Source organism: Gossypium raimondii, chromosome 1, assembly GCF_025698545.1.
Source record: "Gossypium raimondii isolate GPD5lz chromosome 1, ASM2569854v1, whole genome shotgun sequence".
NCBI lineage: Eukaryota > Viridiplantae > Streptophyta > Magnoliopsida > Malvales > Malvaceae > Gossypium > Gossypium raimondii.
This window is the reverse complement of record NC_068565.1, coordinates 21,527,531-21,554,406: the sequence shown is the minus strand read 5'-3', so window position 1 is coordinate 21,554,406 and position 26,876 is coordinate 21,527,531. Positions and strand designations below refer to the sequence as shown.

Here is a 26,876-nt window from a genome sequence, read left to right as displayed (position 1 = left end):
TCTTAGATCTCTGGAGAACTTTTAACAACTTTACCTCTTGATCGGGTGTCAACTCCGCAGAAGAAACTACTGGCAAAGTGTTATTTTCTCCCAAATAAACATATTTAAAATGCAACGACAAAGATTTCAAATCTAGTGTAGGAAGCTCCTCTTTAGATGATTTAGGAAGATTGAAGGTACGAGCCGATAAATACAAGGTCTCAAACTTTTTCCCTAGTCTATCCATAATTTGCTTTGCCTCCATGAACTTATTAATTTCTCCAAAGGTCTCTACTTCATTCAGCTTAATCGAATTTGTATCATTATCTAAATTACCATGTCAAAATCTTGTAAACTCTTCTTCCACTGTTGTTTCTAGCAAACCAATGGCATGGCAATCTTCATTCTCATCAGCACATTTCAGAGCACCAAATACATTGAAAGCAATCTGCTGATCATTCAACCTCATGGTCAATTCAACTTTTTACACATCAATCAAAGTTCTGCCTGTAGCAAGAAAAGGTCTTCCAAGAATAATTGGCACATCTTTTTTAGCTTCATATTCAATAATAATAAAGTCAGCCTGAAAAAAGAACTTACCTACTCTTACCAACACGTCTTTAATTTTACCTTCTTGATGTGCATAGGATCGACTAGCTAATTGCAACGTTACTATAGTAGGTCTTGCTTTTCCAATTCCCAATTTCCTAAATATGAACATAGGCATGGGCATTAAGTTGATACTTACTTCTAAATCACACAGTGCCTTCCTAACAGAATGATTTCCAATTGAGCATGGGATAGTAAAACTCCATGGGTCCTTCAACTTTGGAGGCAATTTATACGTCAACATAGTCGTGCACCCTTCAGTTAGAGCAACCATTCGAATTCTCCCAATCTTCATTTCTTTGACAATATATCTTTCATGAATTTCACATAATTGGGCATTTTCTCCAAAGCTTCTACCAAAGGTATGTTGATGTGAAGTTGTTGAAGGACATCCAAAAATATTTTGAACTGGTGATCTTGTTTACGATTATGGAAGCAGTGAGGAAAAGGTGGAGGTGGCCGACCTTCAGGTTGTTGAGATTGTTTTGCTATGGTATTTTTATCGATAAAATTACCTGATTCTACTTCAGTAGTGCTCTATTTAGCCTTTTCAGTTGCACTGTGCTTTTCGGGTTGTTCTGAGATTTTTTTTATGGTTGAGATTTAAGTTGTTCATTTCTGCAGTTGCATCTTTAAAAACTTCATCTAGCTAAGTCCCACTTCTAAAAGTGATTGCCTTGCAATGCTCTTTCCCCTGTGATCTTGTATTCTCAGTATCACTTGGTAGAGTTCCTTGTGTTCTCAAACTTAAAGCATTTCCTATTTGCCCCACTTGATTCTCAAGGGCTCGTAAGGATGTGGCTTGACTTTAAATTACGACATCATTATTGGCCATATATTCTTTTAGTAGAGATTCAATAGATGATGAAGCTAATGTCTGACCTTGTTGGATATTTTTCTGCAGCATAGGTTGATTATAACCAGTCAATGCACTCTCGACATTCTGTCTAACAACAGTGTTTGAATTCCCAATTGAATTTCCAATACCTTGATTATTCTAACTAAATTTTGGGTGTTGTTTCCACTAGGGATTATAAGTGTTGAAATAGGGATTATTATTTCGGTTGAAGTTACCCATGTAATAAACAGATGCTGGGTTTGATAGACATTTATCAAACACGTGGTCTTCACCACAATAAACACAAGATGTCTGGGCTAATTTTAGCTCCTAAACCGCAACTAGTTTTTGTTCTACCTTAAACATACTAGCTAGAGAAGATACCTAAGTTGTCAATAAAATGATTGCATCAAGCTTAATGGTGCCAGTAGATCTCCTTCAAGTCTCAACTCGCGTGGTAGGATACTGATAATCATTGTTGGCAATCCTTTTCAAAATCTCGTATGCTTCATTGTAAGATTTTTCCAACAAAGTTGTAATAGCTCATTTTCAGTAAAATCAAAATAGTAGTTTTGGGGCCACAAATCTGAAGTCAAAAAATTTTTTTATTATTATTTTATTTCCTACAGCATGATAGTAATATCGTATCAAAATTTTGTTAAGAAATTTTACCGTTTACATGCTCAATTTGATAAAAAGGACTAAATCGTGTAAAGTGAAAAAGTTGAGTTCTAGTAGCTAAAAGTATTAAATAGCTATAGAACCTTAAAGTATGAGCCCTTATATGAATATTAGACCATTTATATGTTAGTGGATGAGCATGGCTTGGCAAATGTGTAAATATTAATGTTTTTAAAGGTTAATTAAGTAATTAATAAATAAAGTTAAATTATAATAAAACAAATTAAGTTAACATCTTCCTTTCATCAATTGCAACCGAATGTTAGGGTTGGAGAAGCCATTTTTGAGCTTTTAATTTTAGAAACATCATCTTGCTCGTTGGTAAGTGATTTTTGTCCCGTTTTTAATGATTTCTATGTTTTCGGGATGGTTCTATCTTAATCTAGCTAGATTGGGGACTAATTTGTGAAACTATTAAACTATTGGGGTTTTTCCATTGATGCATGTACATGATTTTTGAAGTTTGATGATAGAAAATGGATGGTTTTTGTTACATAAACAACTTTTGTAAAGGGATTTTTGGTAAATTTGTCAAATAGGGACTAAATTGAAAATTAAAAAATATTACATGGTGAAATTGTGAAATAAATGAAATATAGGGCATGCTAGGGACCTAATTGATATTCGACCATAGTGGGTTTTGATGGAATTTCTCGAATTTCCATTTTTATGAGCTAGGGACTAAATTGTAAAGAAATTAAAAGTATAGGGGAAGATAATAATTTTGCCAAAATATGATTTTGGGCTAAATTGAATGAGTTAAATTTATTCATATAGATCAAGACAGACCTCGTACGAGTTAGATTGGGACAAAGGGAAAATCTCGAATTAATCGCCTCCATATCAGCATATACTCGTCGAGGTAAGTTCGTGTAATTAAATCGAGTTTATATGCTTTTAATTGAAATATATATGTTTTGAATTGTCATGCATAATTACTAATTGCATATCCAACAACGTACGACTATTGTCTATCCCCGTTTGAACCTTAGGAATCCGTAGGATACAAATGACATGTCATTAGGGTTTGCATGATTTTGGTATTGGTCCTGAACGTCCTACCGATGGCTAAGGTCCTGCATGTGTTACGAATACTCCACAGCTCGTGTGAGCAGCATCGTGTAGTTATGTTCTGACCCACAACTTGTGTGAGCATACCGATTTATAGCTCGTGAGAGCATACCGATCTACAACTCGAGTGAGCATATCGATTCACAACTCATATGAGCATACATGTACATGAATTGATGGATTGCATTTATATGAGCTAGTACACTATGTGTGAGCTATCTCAAGTATCCAAGGTATTCTAAACGGTTCAACGGGCAATATTCTAATAAGAATTGGTAAGAGTTCAATACAGAATAATACAATGACACATATGAATTACATGGAAATGTTGTTACATGGTATATGAAAAATTGAATTGGATGATACATGTATATGGAACTTGATCAATTATTATGTTCATCTATGTTTATTGGCTTATATATATTTAATTACATGGCTAACATGGTTGGTGTATATGTGCTTAGGCATTTGGCCAAATTGTATTGGGATATGCTTGTTTACTTACCTATTATATGACTAAATGGTAAGTTAAATTCTATGTTATACGAACTTACTAAGCTTAAATGTTTACTCTGTGTTGCTTTTCTATGTTTTATAATGGATCGAAAGCTCATTCGGGTTGGAGGCTTGTCGGAGCTATATCACACTATCCATCGGCTCTTTTGGTACATTCGGTTGTTAAATTTTGGTTATAATGGCATGTATAGGTATTTTGGCTAATGTTGGCCTATATGTTTTGTTGTGAATATGACCATTTGATTTGGTTTGTGTTTTGGCATATTTTGGTATGTAAACAAGTAGTTTTAAAATGTTTGATGAATGACTTAATATGGTTGAATGATGGAAGATGAGATGATAGATGAATATGTATAATATATATGGCTTGTGACTTTTTGAGAATTGGTACTTTGTTTGAATAGCTTAAATGACTAATGATGTGAATTATAGAATGGCACTTTGGTACCAAATGTTTGTGTTTTGGGTAAGTAAATTATATGGTATGTATTGATGCAAATATGCATGCAAGTTAGTTGATTATTTGGTCAAATTGAATACATGGTTAGGCATGTTTATATATTGTCATTTGAGGTGCCTAAGGGCATATTGGTTGTATGATATTATACCATATATATGACTTGTTTATGCTTGATTTGGATGCCTTGTTATGGCTTATAAGTATGTGCAATGTTGTGTGCAGGTACATGCCAATTTGGGTGAGAAAAATGGCTTGTAAAATGGCCTATTTTCGTCCACACGGCAGAGAGTGTGTCCCCTGTAGCTTTCAAAGGGTTGCAAGTCAGGCTGTTACAAGGCCTAGCACACGACCTAGCACACGGGTGTGTGACTTGGTAGTGTGACCCAATTCAGTGAGTTACACGGGTACGGACACGGCCTTGTGGCCCTAATTTGAATGCCTACATGCCTGGCCACACAGCCGTGTGACCCCTGCAGCGTTGAAAATTTTCCTTGTGTCCTGAAAAATTTTCTAAGTTTTCGATTTAGTGTCGACTTGTTTCTAACGCATATTTAGGGCCTCGAGGGCTCGTATAAGGGACAATATGTATGATTTGACTTGGTTTTAATATGTTCATTTATATGATATGAAATGTTTGAAATTTCTGTCCATTTGAATTGTAAACTTTGGCAATGCTCCGTAACCCTGTTTCGACAACGAATACGGGTTAGGGATGTTACAAAAGTACCATTGGAAGATGCATCGACTACCATCCTTGTATGTGCATTCAACCCATTATAAAACATCTCCATCTAAGTCTAGTGCTAGAAACAATGCATAGGACATTTCCTAAGTAATTCCTTAAATCTTTCCCAAGCTTCGTACAGTGTTTCATCATTTAATTGCTGAAAAGATGTTATGTCATTTCTAAGCTTGGCATGCATGTTTAGTGGATTATATCATAGGAAAAACCTTTGGAAAAGGTCATTCCATGATGCCACTGTTCCCAATGGTAAAGTATTAAGCCACGATCTTGCACGATCTCTCACAGAATATGGGAATAGTTTGAGTCGCAATGCTTCTTCAGGAACACCCTGTTGTCAAAACGAATCACAGACTTCTAGAAAAACTCTCAAATGCAGTCTTGGATCTTCAATTGGCAACCCACTAAACTGTCCAACTATTTGCAGCATCTGAAACATTATCGGTTTCAACTCAAAGTGCTGAGCTTGTATGTGTAGTCTAACTACCCCTACATTCAGGTCATCCAAAATTGGAACCACATGCTCCCGAATTGGCCTGTCTCGGTCATCTATCATATGATGAATAGAAAGATTAACATCCTGACCATTAGGATTTAATTGATCATTCAGAACAGGTTCATTCTCGTCCCTAGCCATATTACGTAATTCTCTTCTCCTTCTTCGCAAAGTTCTCTCGATCTCTGGGTCAAAAGGATGCTCTTCGTTAACAAGAATGCCTCCACTCATGCGCTAATGGAAAACCTGTAAAAGTTAAGTAACAACTTAGTTAGATAAAACTAATGAAACAAAATAAAAATAGCAAAACCAAATTTCATCAATTGCCAATCCCCGGTAACGATGCCAAAAACTTGTTGGTTGCACAGCTGATATGCAAATCATGCAAGTATACACGTCAAATAAGTAATAAAGTGATGATTGATATCGTCTCCACATGGATTAGATAGGTATAATTTGGTCGAGTTATTATAATCAAGTTTGATTAATGCTAAAGCAAAATAATAATAAGAATGTAGTGGCAAAATGAGAGAATGATGGTGTGTAAAAGGTGCAAAACAACACAGGTAAACGGAACAAGAATTCCATGGAAAAATCACTATGAAAAACGGTAGAGGAACTACAATGTTAATTTGGATGGCTAGGATTACTAATGAATCTACCTTCACTAACTATTAATGCCACTATAACACCCCTAACTCGTATCCGTCGCTGAAATAGAGTTATAGAGCATTACCATAAAAACATAACATAAAAACATATTTCCAAACATTAATATAAACATAGCATAGTCCATTCATATACATGCATATCATCCCTTAATCGAGCCCTCGAGACCTTAGAAATACTTTAGAAATGAATCAGGACTAAATCAGATGCATTTCGAAACATTAACGAAAATTTTAAAAATTTTAAATTGCAGGGGTCACATGGCCATGTGGCTAGGCCGTGTGACTCACATGGCTGAGACACACTCCCTTGTCTTAGGCTGTGTAAGAATTGAAAGAGGGACACACGAAAGTGTCCCAGCCCGTGTCTGTGCCCGTGTAACTCTCTGAGTTGGGTCACATGGCCATGCCACATGCCCGTATGCCAGGTCATGTAACACTTGAAATGGCCTCACACGCCCGTGTGCTAGGCAGTGTAACTGTCTAATTTGAAACCTTTAAAACCTACAGAGGACACACGGCCGTGTTGCATGGTCTTGTGTCACACATGGTTGAGACACACGCCCGTTTCTTAGGCTATGTGGACAAGAAATTGGCCAAAATCAAGCCATTTCCTTCACCATTTCAAGCATGTACCTACAAGCCATTTCCACCCTTAACCAAAGCATCTAAACATACCAATTCAAGCATAAGACAACCAATTCAATGAACCACAAATCCATCCAACCAATATGCCAACAAGGCACCTCAAATGCATTCAACCATACCTTACCTAAACATGGAAACGTTACCACATTTCATACATACCTATCAAGATCAATACCATTTCAAAGCTTACCCTATTTTGACCACATCAAAACTATTCCAACACATACCATATTGGCCATTAAATCATCCATTATAACTTAACCATGATGATACCTACCATCAAGGTATCAAAAGTGCCATAAGTACCAAAAGTGTACCAACCATAATAACACATTCTAGAAAGGCATCAATAAGTACCAAAATGACACTAACCAACTGACATCAAATGGTACCAAAACAACTTATACATGTCAATATCGTCAACTAACATTCAATTAGATATCGAAACAAGTCCAACTATACATGTCATTATAACCTTAGCCAAAACATCAAATCTACTGATATAATCGTTAGATAGTGTGATAGATCTCTAACGAGCTTCCAACTAATCGAGCTTCTGATAATCTGTAAAGTAAAGAAAAATAACTACATAAGCAATGAATGCTTAGTAAGCTCGTATAAACTTTTAACATAACATTCCATTTCAATAATGAACTTTCTAGGGTAAATATAATCCTATACCAATGCCACAAGATTTAGAAAACTACATAACCATCAACTCACAAATGAGTAAATCCCTCAACATCACGTATACTTTTCATTCGTAACATAATAAGATCCTATAAGTTGTATTGCATAATCATCAACCTTTTCTTAATACGAAGAACCATTCCATTTACTTAGCATAAGCTTAAATAACATTATCAATTCATGAATTAGTGTGTTTATTCATGACATAGGTAAATTCATCTATAGATAAGTAAATTTTTCACATATAAGTATGTTCTTTAACTCATCAATACTTTTATATCATCATAATACATCTTAATTATGAACTTACAGTTACATTACCTTTTCTTACCCATATCATTTACGTAATACAAGACATAATCATAAACATCAACCAATTACACAAGCTTCACACAAGCCTAAATATCATAATCGATACATAAGTTAGTGCATTTATACATAACTCTTTTGGAATCAACCACATGATAAGACATTTCATAAGAAAACATATCTTTTGATTCATACAACCTTTTCATGCACATAAGCATATTTCCACTTGGACACTTACCATTTCGATGTATATCATTAAGATAAAGCGTGATATAATCCAACCATAAGCTTAGCACAAGCGTAAGCATCATCCACAAGACATGTTAGTGCATCAACTCATAATTCACTTGAAATAACATAAGGTAAATCATTATACATGAACAACATTATTTAAAATCATCAATTTCATGAACATAAGTATACTTTCATTAAACATTTCCTTTTCAATCCTTTTCATGGATTCATGACATAAGTCATTTGAACACTTACCGTTCATTTCCTTTTCATGCCCGTTGAACCACTTAGAATAATATTGGATACATGGGAAAGCTCACATAAAGTGTGTTAAACATATGGTCAAAATCATTCCTTTCCCTTTTCCTTTACATTGTTGCTCACTCGAGCCATAAAATGGGTTTGCTCACACAAGCTGGCGGTCGGAATGTAAGCTACACGATGCTACTCACACAAGCTGACGAGCATCCGCAACAAATGCAGGACCTTAGTCATCGGTAGGACATTCAAGACCAGCACCCAAAACATGGTAACCCTAATGACATGTCATTTGTACCCTATATATTCCTAAGGTTCAAATGGGGCTCGATAATCGACAATTTATCATAGCATTGATATATTTATACATATTGACTCTTTTACATCAAAACAACATAATAATTATTCATTCCAAGCAACATTAAAGCAATTATAGTTCATACAAACTTACCTGATTAAATTGCAACAATGATTAAGTACAGGGGCTATTTGGTAATTTTCTCTTCTCATCGATTTACACTCGTTCTTGATATAAATTAACAATTTCATTCAATTCATTAATTTAGACAGCAAAACCAATTCATTTTATGCAATTTAGTCCTTTTTGATAATTTTACAAAATTTCACCCAATTTTTTACTTTTATTCAATTTAGTCCCTGAGCTTAAAACATGCAAATTAACCTTTTTTACTCAAATTTGAGCTAGCCAAATTTATTGGAAACCTACTACAACCCATATTTCATGTTATTACACATTAAATCCTTGTACTTTTACTAGTTCAACAATTTAATCCCTAATCGTTAAATTCATCAAAAATCACTTAACAAAATGCTTATAAATAATAACTAATACCTCAAATTCATCATTTAACATCTAAAATCACAAAGATTCATCAACGGTAAAATTCAAAATCTTTAACAGCTTCAAAAACGAAGGTACGGACTAGCTGGACCTAGTTGCAACGATATCAAAAACATAAAAATTATTAGAAACAGGGCTAAAATCACATACCAAGCTAGCTTTTGAACTTGCCGAGACTTCAAGGTTTAAAATGGCTTCTTTCTCCTTTACAATTCGGTGAAGAAGACTTCTAAAAGATTATAATAGCTTTTGTTTTATTTAATTTAATTCAATTTATCGAATTACCATTTTTAACCTTGGTTAATAATTAAATTAAAACACCAAATCCATATCCATATTTTTCCACTAACTCCTTAAATGGATTATTTACCATTCAAGTCCATTTACATTTATTCATTAAGTCATTTAATCACTCAAATCTAATAGTGGTCAAATTTTACATCCTTTATGATTTAGTCCTTTTAATTAATTAACTATCAAAACATTAAAATTTCTTAACAAAACTTTAATACAACCTTAATAACACTCCATAAATATTTATAAAATATTTATGGCTCATTTCGTAGAAACGAGGTCCTGATACATCATTTTCTAAAACCACTTGACCTTAGGGTTATAACACTTAAACCTAATTGGTCTTCCATTTAACACAAATCATTAAATCTAATTTTATCATTACACCATATAATATTCGTAAATATTAAATAATAATATTTAAGGGCTCACACGTTGGATTTGTGGCCCCGAAATCACTATTCTGACACTTTATAGAAATGGTTTGTTACAGCCACAGCAAAGTCGTGAGTATTCTACTACTCGATAGGTTTCTACAGTAGTCTACTTCTTTCGAGAGCAAGACATTGGGTTACCTACCCTAAGGCACTATATGTCTATAGGCTTTGAATTTAGATACCACTAATATTTTCCACCTTCTTTTGTATGAGGCAAAGCTCTATGTCTAGAGGTTGCTATGAATAAGTGATTAATCATTCACTCATATTATCCAACTTCTATCCAATTAACCTAACCCTATATGAATTAAGTTATCTTTATAATCCTGCTGCACATTTGTCAATGTACAGTCTGCATATAACATGAAATATCATTGAATAAAATAGTAGGATAAACCAAACTTAAACGTTAAACGTTAATAGAAATAAAAGTTTCATCAAAGTAATCTAGATCCTAAGAGATTTAGCTCATGGTTGGGCAAATAAAGTTTGAGTTTAATACGATAACCAACAACATCAATAACAAATAAGCTTTAAAAGAAGTATTAAGAAACAAAGGAGGAAACTGAGATGACAGCTTTTGCCTATCCAGCTCTCAACACAGGTACTGAAATGTCTTGTGGCTACCAAAGATGATTGAAATCATTTTTCTCCTTCTTCTGTCACCCTCGTTCTTGGCCCTACTCGATACTCTCTGTTTCGACCAAGGTTGTTCGCCCTAATTAGGGCTCCCTGCTTGGCTTTTATAAGTTTCACCTTCTAGGGTAGGTCCATCAGCCCACGATCCTTCCTCTATTTTCCAGGTAGATATATCTAGGACACGTACATGTGGGGCCAAGAACGGTACGTGTTAAGTGCTGACTAGGCATCTTTCAAGCACTGCCACGGCATTTATGTTGGCAAATTGTCCATACTTTGCCACGACAAACCTTCAACCTTTGCTCTCTTTTTTACACTCTACACCTGCTAAACAATCGCCTAAAAAATCCCTCCCACAAGCGGTTAAAAACAACATGTAATAACAATTAAATGCAATCCTAGCTCTTCAATGCAATGCTTTAAAAATGTCAATTCAATATCCTAAAATGCAACTAAAAACACTTAAGTATAGGAATTAACTAAGTCTAAGAGCATGAAATATAACTCTTTTCAAGAGTTATGAAACGTGCAACCAGAATCGAGGATCCACTCCTTGCTCACTTTAGAGTTGTTGGTAGAAACAACTAGAAGTTCACCATCACAGTAGTCTTCTACTTCATCAGCTTCACTGGAATATTCTAGTTGTTTTCCCCTTTTGATTCACAGCCTCCCTTTTGATCTTGTTCTACAACTTATAGCACTCAGACTTAATGTGCCCTTTCTTCTTGTAGAAGTTATAGGTTTTACCTCTGTTTTAAGATCTTGATCAACCCTTAAATTTACTGCGAGGATTTCGTCCCTATATCCTCCCACGATTATCATTAGTATTTCATTCTTGTCTCCCACGAACAATGAAACCCTCTCTTTGAAAGTCGAATCCAACCACAAGTTGCTTCATCTTGTCATACAAGGTTAAAAAAGCATAGACTTCATCAACTGTGAGAGACTCGCAACTATACAAAATTGTATCTCTAAAGGTTGATTAAGACAGGGAAAACGAACAAAGTACAATTAACCCTAAATCTTATTTATCATACTGAACCTCCATGGCCTCTAAGTCTGAGAGAATTTCTTTAAACACAATTAAGTGTTCGTACACATATGCACCTTCCTCCAAGCTGCTCAAGCTTCTTCCATAATGCAGTGGCGGTTTTCTCCTTCAACACGTCATGTAGTTCTCCTTCAACACGTCTTGTAGAATTTCATTCGACAGATGTTGTTCTAATTGTGTTAAAGCCTTTCGATCTTTACGTTTCTTCTCTTTATCCATCAATGTCGAAGGCATCTTATCTAACCCTAGCAGGGTATCCTCCAAATCCATCTGCGCAAGAACATTTTTGCATCTTTACTTGCCACAACACGAATCTAGTGTTTCATTGTCACCATTATCGTGATCGAGACAAGCAACTCGAAAAGCTCTTGATATTAGTTTGTAGAATTAACGTCGATAATGGAAATATAGAACGATCATAAAGCAATAAGAAAAATAAAAATAAAGCACACAAATTTTACATGGAAAAACCTTTTGGGAAAAACCACGGGAAAACGAGAAAAAAATTCACTAATGTCGAATTCGAATTATACAAGAGTTTAGACTACATCTATTTATAGGTTGAAAACCTTATTATAATCAATGTAAAATAAAAGAAGTATAGTTCTATATGGATTTTACTTTTATTTTATTTTACCACTTGTATTTTATTTTAACAAGGATTCGAGTTACTCAACTCTAACATTTTACTAACCAACTATTCAATTGTTATACAAGATCATTTGATTATGTATATCATTACACTTAAATTATTATTCAATTTAATCCTTAAAGCTCACATATCATTAACATATAGTTTTACCAAAACCTCTCATAACAAAAATTATATCACTATCTATGAATTATAATTTATAATATACTTTCCATCACTACTACTTAAATAAAATTCACATATTTAACATTCAATTTATTACATACCTTAATTTAATACTTTTAAATATCAACAAAATTAAAACGAACACTTACATCTATTGCTTGTCTTCTATTTCACTATCATTTTATTTTTTTTCTATTTTTCTTCCCTTTCATCTACCAATTTCTTGGTTCTAAGTTGAGACTCTAACTCTCTAACATCTCTACTTCAATTTTCATTTTGGATGGCAATGGAAATTTTAAAGGAATTTAGGAGAAAAAATGGGATTTCATGGTAAGAGAACAAATTGTAACAAAATGAAACCCTCCTCTTCATATATATATAGAGTGACGTGAGGAGCCTGGAAAGATGGAAGAATTTTCTACATTTTTCTATAAAAATATCTCATTTATTTAATTTATTAAAATATTAAAATATCTTTAAAATAATAAAATATTCAACCAATCACATTTTAACACTTTTCGTCTTTAATTATTACACCACATAATTATTTATTTTGAGTAATGATCATTTTACCCTTCATGTTTCTTCAAAATATTCATCCTTGAGTCACTTTCCACTTTTGGCAAATCTGTGATTTAGTCCCTCTTATTTCTCCAGTTATTCAATTTTGTCCCTGCTCACCAATCTCATGTTACAAGAAATTAGGTTATTTTCACTTTTGGTCTTTAGTTTTTCTCATATTTATTCTTACCCTCAAATTTTGAATAATTGTACTTGAACCTCAAAGATTTTTACATCTTTAAGATTTAGTCTTTAATTTAATTTAGTATACCACATTATACTTCTCAACTCAACCTTCTTTGGTACTCCCAAACCTTCTCTTTTATCACTATCATTTCTTTATTTTAATTTATCAAGAAATCAATTATACATAATCTTGATTTTTATTGTCTTTATAGTATAAAAATTTTAGAGGTATTACATTTCTCTCCCCTTAAAATAAATTCGTCCTCAAAATTTCCTTGATTTCCTAACCATGAATTTCATTATCTATTTACTCTTCAATTCTTTTCAATTTGATCATCTTCACGATTCTTTTTATTCTACACTTTTGTTTACATAACATTATTTTGCGTTTCCTACTACATTCTTCACTTATCAAATATTTTCTTGTAAACTTTCATAACTTTTCACTTTAATCCCTTTTTGTCATAAAAATTTAATATTCACTAATTAATCATATTAAATTAATTTTCTTTCTTGTTACACTTTAATCACATAATTTACTTTTTCCCACACTATATCTAGTATCTTTTTCTTAAAATTTACTAAGAATTTCGTCTATTAAAACTACTTTTAAATAATCTCGATCAATTTCAATTTTCCTTTTCAAATTATTCCTAGATCAATATCATCCTTACATTCTTTCCTTTGTATTTCATATCTCTAAAATTCCTTTATTGTAACAATTCACTTGTTTCTAATTTCTTTAATCTCTTGAACATATATTATACTTGATCCTTCTAATTCACATAATCTTCTTTCTTTAATTTCTTCACGATATCAAATACTTATATTTTTTCAATTCATTAGTGATCTATAAACTTCATGTCATTCTTAAAACTTTTATCATGAAGCCTAACCTTCCATTATTTAACCAAAATATATTCTTCACTTATTTTGTATCATATCATTGACACATAACTTACTATACTACTCCATAACTTTCAATACCAAGTACAAGATATACTAACATTTTAATTTTGAAATTAAATAATTTATTCTCACTTTCTTACAACATTACTTTAATTCGAGATTCATTATGCTCTTTCTTACCCTTACTTAGTTGTTATAATAAACCTTAGCAGTTTCAATAAAATTAACACATCACCTCAATGGTATTATTAAACTAATATGTCATTATGTTCTTCTTATCCGTTATCCCTAGTAATAAGATTTCAAATTACAATTTTACTTAATTGAACTTCCTATGCTTTCTTCCACCTTTCTTCAATCGTTTTACACTTGTCATATTTCTTGGTTCCATATCTTTATTTCTCTCTTTATGTTTAGATCAAAAATCAAAACATCAATCCCATATCACTATTATACACTTTCTCATGAAAGAAACATGTTAATATCACTAATTTATAAAAATTTCACCTTGAATCCTTATAAGTTTACTTAAACTTGATTTTCTTTCTCCTTCACTTAATCCAGTCTTAAACTATCCTTTCATGTCAACTATCAACTTTACTTCTCACATGATTTATCTTATCATATTACCTTAAATACCAAATACATACTTGTCTTTCCCAACTTTGAAACTTATTTCCTTATACTCATTTACTATTCAATCTTAATATCTTTCACAAACTTTTTAGTTGTTCACTCTTGCATTACTAGTTTCTAGAGTACTCTAATATATATTTATGCTCGTTTGATTTCTTTTATTTAATTACTAAACTCATCATTTTCTAATTTCTTATAAACCTTTTTTCTTTTCTCTTCTTTAAAATGCTTACTTCCAAGGACCCCTCTTTCCTTTTATCCTTTCTATATATAATTTCTTGTCAATAATTTTCAAACTGATGTTTTATTTTATTGGATTGACAACATGTGTTAATGCCATCTCTTGAAAGTTTCATTTGTATTAGTAGTACTCTTTAGTCACCTTCTTTAAGAAAATATTTTTTCAATCCTTATGTGACTCACTTCCTTTGAATTTACCTTTATAAACTTATTCATACTAATTCTTCTTTTACATATAGATGCTTGGCTTTTATGCTTTCCATAACATTTGCATTCTTTCACTTTATATTCTTGAAATTGGCTTCACTTATTTTTTTTATATTTAATCATTCGTTTTTTCACTTTTTCACTTTCCTTATTTCTCATGCTTTTTCATTAACTATTCTTTAGTTTTATACCTAACACCCAAATCATATACCAAACCATATTAATCATTCTCTTACCATTTATCACTTGTATAGCCCATTATAGACTTAAAAGAACTCGTAGGATATGTGGAACATTAACAGTAATGCATCGAAGTGCCAGTATCAGTTGCACCATAGTGCCAATATTAATTGCATCGAAGTGCTACAAAAGCACCGAAGTGCTAATCATATCCCATTAGTTCTCATTTGTCTACACGGGCTTTAATTACAGTCATTTCACTTTTTTTGCTTAAAATGAATGAAACAATTCAAATTTTGCACTTTTTACAATTTAATCACTATCAACAAATAATTCAATATACTTCCAACTTCACTACAATTTCCATTTTTCTTTTATTCTCATAAACATTATATTTCTTTGACATTCTACTTCACCACATATATTATTTCACATGTCAAATTTTTGGCATATTTCACAATTAAGTCCTTTTTGTTATTTTATTTTATTTTTCAAAATATTCATTCAAGTCTTCACAAAATAAAATTTCAACTACATTCACTACTACTCTTTAATAAATTTCTTATATAACATGAACATAACTACATCTAGATAACCATTCACATACATTTTGTACTTAAAGTAAAGAAAAATTCTTGAAGTACTTATAACTGTGGACTTGGATCAACTCTTTTCTTCTTCCTTTGCTCTTTTAATATGAATACCACTACACAATATATTCAACACTATTTACTTTGTTCAAATTCATGTAAAATACTTTATTTAAGCCTTTTTACTTATCATTTCAATTCATACAATAACATTGGTATTCTTTGTAATTTAGTCCTATCTTTATTAAAGCTATATATATAAATGTTATTTTCATTAATTCACTTTGACCATTTTATCTTCCTCCATTGCTAATCTCATACTCATACTTTCATATTAATTGTTATTATAATTTAACTTCACTCTTGTTACAATTTAGTCCTCTCTTCTCGAATCACATGCCATATTTATTTATAACCCTCATTTCTTCATCATTTTCTCAAGTTCAAATTTTATTCTTTCTCACATGTTTATATTTCATACCGACTGCCACAAATCATGCTAAGATTATCATCTAGTCAGGAATGATTTAAGGTTCATTTTACTATCTTTTAAAATTTCATATTCACATTTCATTATTTTACATTCATTTTTCTAATGCAACATGTATTTCTAAACTCAATCTTTGTCCAAGGATCAACAAAACCTAAGCTTTAATACCACTAAATGTAACACCCCCATACTTGACCCAATCGCCGGGTCACGGTATCAAAATGTTACATTCGTATTGGTGTAACTACCGTTAAACTCAATTTATTTTTCCCTTTTAATCGAACTGCTAAGTTCAAATAAGTGTTTACAATACAATTTAAAAACTTATCGAAATTCAATTCTAGCTTCTGGTAGCTCTCTTAATAGTTTATAATTGAATAAGGATCAAATTACAAAGTTTTTGAAACCCCGAGCTGATGTTGCAATATTGGGGATTCCTCATTGCAACATCACCTATTGACTTGAGCTTGTCTCTACGTGGTGAACTTGACATTACAACGTCGATTCTGTGCCCAATTGATTTCCATTCTATCATTTCTCATCACCTACAATCAAGTTTATATATATCACAATTTCACCCAACATATCTTCCACATGTATCTATTTCTAATTTCAACACCATATGATTCTCAATCAAATTTATAAGATTAACACAACTATTAAAGTTTTACAAGTAAGTCCATTAATACATCATATAACAAATTATTCACTTAATGTTTCAACAGTTTATGTAACCTTCTCTTATATATTAACAATTCCATCACTTATAACAACTTCTTAATCTTACAACTCTTCTATTATTTTCCTCCTTTTCCTCTCCATTCCACATCTTATAAGTTCATGTATTTATACGAGAATTTATGAATTTTAGTATAACATGCCTATACGCAAAATTAATTATGATTTTACTAATTACATATATACTCTTAACAAGGCTGTCTACTTGAGTAGCAAATACTAAATTCTGTAAAAAATTCAAAATATGGATCCGCTTGTTATGTATAACTGATTTGCTCTATGATATGTATGACTATGATTTGAGTATGACATTCTGCATACACATATGATTTATGACATGACATTCTGTATGGGGTTGGGATACTATTATGGAAGAAGTATATTGTTACTGGCAGCTTTGCTGCGACTTTGGTGTGTTGGCTGGGTGGGTCGATTTTATCCCCACATGGTGTGTTGGTGGTACGAAGAGGTGTGTTGGCTGGATTGGGATAGGTTTTATTATTTCACTATACTGATATTGTATTGGGCTAAGGCCCATACTATTACTGTATTGGGCTAAGGCCCACATTATACAACTATTGAATAGGGCTCAGGCAGACTATCGCTGCTTGTTGTATACTGATTGAATGATAGGGGATTACACACTGAGTTTCGTGAACACACTCTTTCATTTTAACCGTGCAGGTAATCCTCAGTCTTAGGTGATTTGGTGCTGCGAGGGACTCAAAGGTGGTCACACAACTGCAGCTATTCTATACTTGCTTCTATTTTAATTTAAATTTTTATGTTAGGTTTTGTTTCTGTAATAAAGTCTTTAATTTGTTAAAATTTTAATTTGGATTTTTTTATTTATTTTAAACTGCTAGTTTAGGAGAAGATGAATTTTTAAAATAATTATTGTTTTCAAAAACACGAGTTTTAAACAACAGAGTTTAAAAAGCTTTCGCGATTTTAGATCAACTTATTATAACAAAAGCAGACAACAAGGCAAACGTCTTAGTTAAATGATTTGTTAAATAATAACATTGGGGTTTTAAAAACTTAGAAACGAATTTTTACCAACAAGTCAAATTTTCAGAAGTCACTTCAATGTGACACACCATATTCGACCATAATGTCTATGCCGGGTCTGGGGTGTTACACTCTTCTTTACTAAAAATTATCTCTCAATACGGGATTCGTATAATGTTGCCATTTTTTTCCCTTAAAATAAACTTGTCAATATTTTAATTATATAAATTGAATATCCTAACCATTTTTTTACAATTTGTAATAATTTTTCAAAGTCAAAATAAGGGAACCCAAAATCATTCTGACCTTGTCTCACAAAAATTCATATATATAATAATCTACAATTTCATTACTTACACCATTTCATTTATGCAAAACTAGACTCAATAAACTTTAATTAAATATTTAATTCAACCTCTAAATCGATTTCTACAATTTTAATGAATTTTCAAAGTTAAACTACTATTGTTGTCCACAACTATTTTAATGAATATATTTTCTTATTATTAGTTATATCACTCATACCAACATTTAACATTTATTTTACTTAACCAACTATTAAATTTTTATACAAGATCACTTGATTATGTATATCATCACACTTAAATTATTATTCAACTTAATCCTTAAAGCTCATATATCATTAACATATAGTTTTATCAAAACTTCTCATAACACATTTACATTTATGAAGTAACATTTATAATATACTTTCCATCACTACTACTTGAATAAAATTCGCATATTTAACACTCAATTTATTATATACCTTAATTTAATACTTTGAAATATCAATAAAATTAAAATGAACACTTACCTCTTTTGTTTCTCTTCTATTTCTTTCTCAATTTTATCACTATCCTTCTTTTTTCTTCTATTTTTCTTTACTTCCATCTACTGATTTCTTGCTTCTAAGTTGATATTCTAATTCTCTAACATCTCTACTTCACTTCTTCTTTGGGTGACAATGGGAATTTTCGAGAAATTTGGGAGAAAAGTTAGGATTTCATGGTAAGGGACAAAATTGTAACAAAATGACACTCTCCTCTTCATATATATAGAGTGATGGGAGGAGCATGGAAAGATGGAAGAGTTTTCTACACTTTTTCGTAAAAATATCCCATTTATTTAATTAATTAAAATATTAAAATATATTATAAAATAATAAAATATTTAACCAATCATATTTCAACAATTTTCTTCTTTAATTATTACACCATATAATTATCTATTTTGGGTAATGACCATTTTACCCTTCATGTTTCTTCAAAATTCCATCCTTGAGTCGCTTCTCACTTTTGGCAAAATTTTGATTTAGTCCTTCATATTTCTCCACTTATTCAATTGTCTTTGCACATCAATCCCATGTTACAAGAAATTAGGTTATTTTCACTTTTGGTCTTGAATATTTCTCATATTTATTCTTCAACTCTTCAAATTTTGAATAATTGTACTTGAACCTCCAAATTTTTTACATCTTTACGATTTAGTCCTTACTTTAGTTTAGTACACCACAACATACTTCTCAATTCAACTTTCTTTGGTACTCCCCAACCTTCTCTTTTATCACTTTCATTTCTTTATCTATTTTATCAAGAAATCAATTATACATAATATTGATTTATTAGTCTTTATAGTATAATAATTTTAGGGGTGCTACAATCATCCCATCCTGAACCAAAATCGTTGGAAAAACATCCATCGAGTGTCCAATAAGCCCATACCATAACAAAAATTGGGCATGCACTCATATTTGACTAAAACCATGCACTCAGTACCCTAAAGCCTTTAATTTTTACCATACACTACAATGCTTTAGTAATATCAATTCTAACTCTAACTCGGATGTATTCACCCCATCCTCATTCCTAATCCCTCCAGCCAATTGCAAGTACCTCCCCAAGTGACCCCATTTGTAGCGCAATAGCACGAGGTCATTCATGTTAGTGGAACTTTGTAGAAACGGATCCAGAAAAGGACCAATGTAAACTTATATTCATCACTAGGAAGACCCTCAACATATTCAGTCAGTGCGAACAAGGACCTATCAAAGGTCTAAGGTAAAAAATCTTCCTCCTATCTTCTTGTGGACCAAATTTTACTAGTATTAAATAAGAAGATAGAGAAGATAATTGTACCTCTGATGTTGTATACCATATGCTCCTAAACACCCTAAAAAGAGCATCCTTATGACAGGTCCTCTGAATAATTAGTTTGCCGATCGCCCAACAGTCAGAGCCCGTATGAACCAATTCCTCATTGTCATCTACCGTAACACTCTAAACTTCATCATCAGTAGACTTCATCTTGGACAATAAGGAATTTATCTTATCAGCCATGGCAACAAGAATGTAAGCAAAGAAGATAAAAAGAAAAAAGAAAAAAAGGCTGAGAGTAATGCAAATTTGTTACACAAGAGAGAAAAGAGTTATAGGATAGCACAACTTGCCAAAGATGGATGAAGAAAGTCACAAACGATTGGACTAATGCAATCAACTTGTGTGAAAAAGAGCCCATTCAACATTTCTATTGGCCCATCCTAAGACTCGCACAACAATCCTGTTACATTCGGACAACTAAAGGAGTCTCAAGCAAGGATAGGCTCTAAACTAGAAACTCATTAATGTACACAGACTCTACAATAGTACCGCACAGGTTTTCCAGCCGCTACACATCAAAGTGATGGTGGTGGCAACCCCTTCGCCCTCTTCCCCTTACTGCTTCTACCTTAAACAACCCTATGAAGCTCCCGAAAAACTAGGAAGATAGAACCTGATGAACTTTTTTTGCACAGTACCAAACCTACACTAACACCGCCTATGCACACCACTTCTGTCACACATGTCCTAGTTTGTATTGCGTGCCAATCCACCCCCAACCCTCACTGCAAATCATCAAGCCTTCCCACTCACTACCACCATAACTGACAATAAACAATTGCATATGACCAAAAATTCAATTCATCAAAATTGGGCAACAAAAGTTGGTGTCCTATATGTTATAATATTGCATGTGTTTATTTTTATATTTTCAAAATGAATATAAAAATATTAATATGTTATAAAAAAGAGTAAAATAGTAACTTTTGTAACGACTGAAAAAAAATAGTTAATTTTATGAGGTAATTTTAATTAAATAATACGACATTAATTTAAAATATGATATGACATGTTCATGTAATCTATTGTAATTTGAAAAACTTGAATAATTTCTTTCCGAAAACACTTGATAGTTACATGTTAAATTATTGTGATATCATGTAATTAAATCCATTTTGTAAAGTTGAACAGTTTTTTTCAAATAAAAAATCATTTTAAAATCATAATGGTAAAGTACTTAGTTACTTATGCTAAGTCAATTTCATATTCTAATTAATTATAAGGGTAAATCATAATTTTAGAATGAGTAAATAAGAGTACGTTAAAACTTCAATAACTATTTGGGTAGTTCACTCTATGACTAAAATGTGCTTCTTGCTATTATACATATAACATATATAAATATGTAGAGTACTTTTACCAAATGCGAACCCTTACAAAATGAAAATTAAATAGATTGATAAAAGATGAAAAATTTAGAGATAAAATACTTATAAAAATGGTTAATTTGTAGTTTACCTCTGAACTTGTTCAAAAGTACCTAGTTGGCACTTAAATTTTTTTTTGTTCTTAATTAGTGCTTGAACTTGTATTCCGTCACCCAAATTAGTACCTCCACACTAACAACATTATTTTGTACTGTCGTGGCACTGATGACCAATCCTATAGTAACATATGGCAATTTCTCAATATGACATATGATGAGCATAAATTAAAAAAATTAAAGATATTATTAAAATATAAATTAATTTTAAGAAATATAATTTTTGACCAAATTCAAGTATCAACTAAGTACTTTTGAACAAGTTATAATAACATTCAAGAGATAACCTATATATTAACCCTTAAAAAAATTAACATTAACAAATTGAGATAATGCCTATAGCAGAATACAAATTCAATTCCAACTAAATAAATAAATAAATCATTGTTAAAGATGAAAACTACCTGTTAACTCTTAAAAGAATTATTTCTCATAAACAGTTAATAAAAAACAACTCATTTCGAATTAAAAGGATAACTAAAGAGAATGATAATGAAAAGTTAAGTGTGTATATTTATAACATTATTTATTTTTTAATTTTATTTTAATAATAAAATAATATTTTTAGCTTTCTATCTTATGCTTCAATCCTACCAAAAAATATCACCCTTTTAATTTATTCTATCATGCAAACAAGATACGTATTCTTTTTAATTTTGCATCTTTCCATCCTTTTATCCTCCTAGCCTTAATTTGTCATGGAAATCTAGCAGTCCTCACATTTTCAACTTAAAAATAATAATAATAATAACAACAACATTACTTATTCCATGCAAAAGTATTAAAATGGAAAATAAGATTCATCAATCAAATTGAAGATTTAAGAATCCACATCCTAAAACCTTAGATTAAAAAATCCTGGCATCTAATCTTCCCTGTTAAGAATTAAGAATTGTTTTAATGACAACAATCCCCAGATGCCATAACTGGTATTTGTTGGAATCCAAATCTCAAACAAACAAAACAATAATGGCATAAGAGAAACGAAAAAAGAATTTTATGTAACAATGAAGCTATATGGAATAGGAATTAAGCAATAAATTGTAGTTGAATGTTACATCATCATCATCATCATCAAAGGATCATAAATTTTGAAATGGCAGTAATGGAAATCTAATTTAGAAATATTTTAGGGGAAAAAAAATAAGAACACCTAAAACTGGTCATAATTCGTTTAAAACATAAAGAGGGAGATTATCCTCAACCTGTTCTAACTGTTTTGTTGTAATAATAACAATAAATGGTGAAAATTGAAGTTTCCATTGTCAAATTGACCTTGGCTTCACCTTTGTGTTCCTCTTTAGTTTCCTTCAACATCCAAATCACTAACAGAATCCCAAAATCTGAAAATCCAAAAAAAAAATTACGGATGTTATTTACCAAAACGTTTTTTTCTTATCTCTACCTCAGGATGGCTCAGCGAAACGGTTTCAGTTTTTCTGAGCCACGAGTTGATCGAGCTGCATTTGCTCCAGCCAAGCACCCAACACTGCATTATCGACCGGATCTGCATTCATGCTAGAAACCTCACCCGAGACTGGTGCTGCTATTTTCTCTTTGATCTCAGTGGGAGATTCTTTTACAAGGGATTGAACCCATGATAAATCGGGCTCATCCCCGTTACCAAGCTCAAACGAGGAAGACCTGCGATGCTTGTCCAACCCATCGGCATTGACAGCCCAGTCTGGCTTCCCGTTAGAGGATCCCCATTTTGACCATGAATTAACCGGGGAACCAACAATGGCAGCCGAGCCAGAGCCAAGCTCCCTAGAGCTTAGGCTACGAAATTGTTGCTGCTTCTCCCGTTGAGCTAACATTGAGACCCGAGAGCTCATTGGTGAGATAGGTTCGACGTTTCGAGGGGACATCCTACCAGATAGAGAAGCCTGCAAGAGAGGATGCTCGATACTTTTAGGAGAAAAATTTGTATTTATAGGTGATAGCATGTTTTGCTGTTGCTGAAATTGATTAAGAACGGCAGATTTATGGGTCGGAGAGAAAACAGCAGCAGCCATCGCTTGATCAGAGTATCGTGGAGATGAGCTCTCAGCAGAAAAGAGGTCATCTAGGTTTGATGGGGTCAGGGTCTTCATTCGACCAGATCGGTTAAAAGAACTTGAACTCATTGAAGGCTGAGTAAGTCCGGGTAATTCATTCATTAGCCGAAGTTGCTGCACATCAAAATCAGACAGCAAGTTAAAGTCTTCAGCTTGAATGTCTCTAGCATTAAGAGAAGATCGCAGGCGACTGGATTGAAGGTTGCTTCCCAGAAGATGGAGGGCTGGAACATTAGGCTGTGGCCAGCCAACATTAGAATGAGACATGCCATTCATGGAGGGAGACATGGGTGGAGTGAATGGTGAGGGAGACATAACAGATACAGATGAAGGTGATCCAGGCAAGAGACTCATGGCGGCAGCAAAATCCATAGCTGTAGCACCAGAAGCACTCGATCGAGGAGAAGGAACAGCAGAACCAGTGGAGACATACAGAGGACGAAGTTCATCAGCTGTATGAGCAAAGAAGCAAACTCTCCTAGCACAACTAGTACCATCCTTGCACAACCTGGTCCGATACTGAGCAGGGTGTAGCCAGCATTCGAAAACACCATGAGCATATTCGCACATATCTCCGCGCCTACATGTCCCCTTGCGAAAATCAGGGCAAGGAACACAACTGTAATGGAACTTCCTAGGATCCCTTCTCCGAGCGTTCTCCCCAGGGTGAACAAATGGGCACTCGGTCCAATCATGGGAGTAGGCACGTGAGCAAGGCCGCACCTTGAATGAATACATCCGAAACTCATCAGTTGAATAGATGCTATTCTTGATGTCCGGAAGAGATGGATCAATCGGATATTCTTTCTTCTCTGATGCTGAAGAAATTGGAGCATCAATTGGCTTTGACTTCATCGGGGAATCTGAACCAGATGACAATGACCCATTTTCCTTCAAAGGCAATAGAGGAAAGGAGTCGGAATTTGCAACGGCTGCCAACTGTGAATTCCAATCAAACCCAGAACCCTCGATTGCAAGGAGTTCTTCAAGAGTTGATTTCACAGCTCCAAGCTTTGGAGGAACAACAATAACATCAACAGGAAGATGACCATTTGCGTCAACCGTATTTACATCAGCACCAGCCGCTAAAAGCAGCTTCACAACATCGATAACATTATCAGCCCCACCAGATGCAGCACAATGAAGGGCAGTGCTTTTGTCACGGCCACACAGTCGGTTAACATCAGCATCCGAAGACGAAAGAATCAGCTTAATAACATCGATGCTACCATACATAGAAGCAACCATCAATGGAGTTCTCTCCTCATTAACCATCTGTTTCGAGCCTTTCTGACGACCATACCACAATCCAACCTCATCAACACCAGAAGGATCATGTTCCATCGATCGTTTAAAGCCCTCAACATCATTATTAGCAGCAAGCTCAAGCAGACTTGCAAAAGTATCTTCAGTTGCTACAGTCAAGTGATTCATATCCACACGAGGAAGTCTGTTATCTTCGAAAGAAGAATTCGATGTTCTTGGAGTCAGCTTCGAGTTTAATCGCTCCGATCCACAGCACATACTTTCATTTGATAAGAATCCAACTGAAAGTTTAAAAAAGAAAAAAAGAAAAAAGGACACCATTAGAATCAAATATTCCAGAAGACATTATTAGGAAAAAAATGATAAACCCGCTAGGGATTGAAAGAAAATAAAAGCAAAGGTCAAGTCAGTGTTTATCAACAACATGTCAACCAAAACAATAGTGGAAATTAAACGTGGAATTAGGGATTTAAAAAACAAGACAGAAAATTTCGGAAGAAGATAAAATTATTACAACATATTTTCCTACACTTTCAGACATAATTGTCAGAATAAAACATAGTGTTTCACTAACAATTTTAGGAAAATGGAAGTTAATTATTATCACTAATATTAGGAAATCAATACAAGCTTAAAAGAATATCAAATCTTGCAACAAATCTTTCAGTGGTCAACAATATTAAATTTTCTTATAAATTTTTTTAAAAAAATAGCTAAAAGAGAAAGTTAAAATAAAAATATTTTTCTTGCAAGTGATCGACCAATTCATTTCACATATATATCTAAAACAAAGTTTCTTGTAAGTAAAAATATAAATGAACTTAAACTAAAACCAACCAAACAAAAATAATCAGTTCAAAAATCATCTAAGTTCAAAGAAACCAATAAAAAGGAGAGATTTATACAGATCTACTCAGAAAAATTAAGAAAAACGAAGTTTATTTTCAAGCAAAACTAAAAGAAAAAAAATGAACTTTAACTAAAACCCAAAAGAGCCTTACCAGTTCAGAATTCCATCTTAGTTCCAAGAACCCGATACAGATCTACTCGGAAAAGGAAGAACTAGATCTTCAAAAATGAAAAGAGAGAAAAAAAAAAAATAATCCCAATTTGATTTATATATTTTGGGGTATTTTTTTTTAAGCTAAAAGCGGAGAGTTACGAGAAAATGAATAGCTTCTCATCTCTATTTTCCATCTCACTGCTACTACTACTTTAATTGAAAACAAAATTAATATATAAAAAATGCATCCAATGTAGAGGTGCTCATGGGCCGGGTTCGGGCCGGGCCTAGAAAAAATTTTGGCACGTGTTTTAGACCCGGACCCGGCCCAAAATATAGGCCTGAAATTTTGTCTAAGCCCTGCTCAAGAAAAATTTGTAAGTCCGAGTCCGGCCCGGCCCGACCTATTTTTTAATAAACACCAAATATTTTATTTTAAAAATAAAAAAATAAAAAGTATTTTAAAATTAAAAAATAAAAATATATATTTATTATATTCAGGCCGGGCCGAGCCGGGCCCGGGCCAAAAAAGTGATGCCCGAGGCTAGGCCCGCCTCGTTTTTTGCCCAAACCTATATTTCGGACCTATATTTTTACCCGAACCCTCCCATATTTTGGATAGGCCGTCGGGCCGGGCCGCCTCTAATCCAATGTAAATTTTAGTTTTATATTTCAATTTTTGAAAAATTAACATTTTAAATATTTAACTATTAAATTTATGAATTTAATTTATTTATTATGTATATAAATTTTTAAATTTATTTGAGATATTTATAATATCGATCTAAAATATTATATATTAATATTTATTTAACAGTTAAAGTTTTTATATAAAATAAATATTTTTAATTTTTATCAAAT

At 32.7% G+C, this 26,876-nt stretch overlaps 1 protein-coding gene and 1 non-coding gene across 2 annotated transcripts; one reads left to right on the top strand and one right to left on the bottom strand.

The window, feature by feature from the left end:
* The first annotated feature begins 4,961 nt into the window (after positions 1-4,961).
* Positions 4,962-5,068, top strand: LOC128032632 (small nucleolar RNA R71). The gene has a single exon (XR_008188880.1). It is a non-coding gene; the product is annotated as a small nucleolar RNA R71 (small nucleolar RNA).
* Positions 5,069-22,684: 17,616 nt separating this feature from the next.
* On the bottom strand, positions 22,685-26,214 carry LOC105785407 (zinc finger CCCH domain-containing protein 30). The gene is made up of 2 exons (XM_012611489.2): positions 26,014-26,214; positions 22,685-25,293 (listed from the first exon to the last, which is right to left on the bottom strand). The coding sequence occupies exon 2, from the start codon at positions 25,268-25,270 to the stop codon at positions 23,120-23,122; it is 2,151 nt and encodes a 716-aa protein (XP_012466943.1). The 5' UTR covers positions 25,271-25,293; positions 26,014-26,214; the 3' UTR covers positions 22,685-23,119.
* Positions 26,215-26,876: the final 662 nt, after the last annotated feature.

Coding starts and splice junctions, on each gene's coding strand:
- LOC105785407 (XM_012611489.2), bottom strand. CDS start 25,270: ATGTGCTGTGGATCGGAGCGATTAAACTCGAAGCTGACTCCAAGAACA.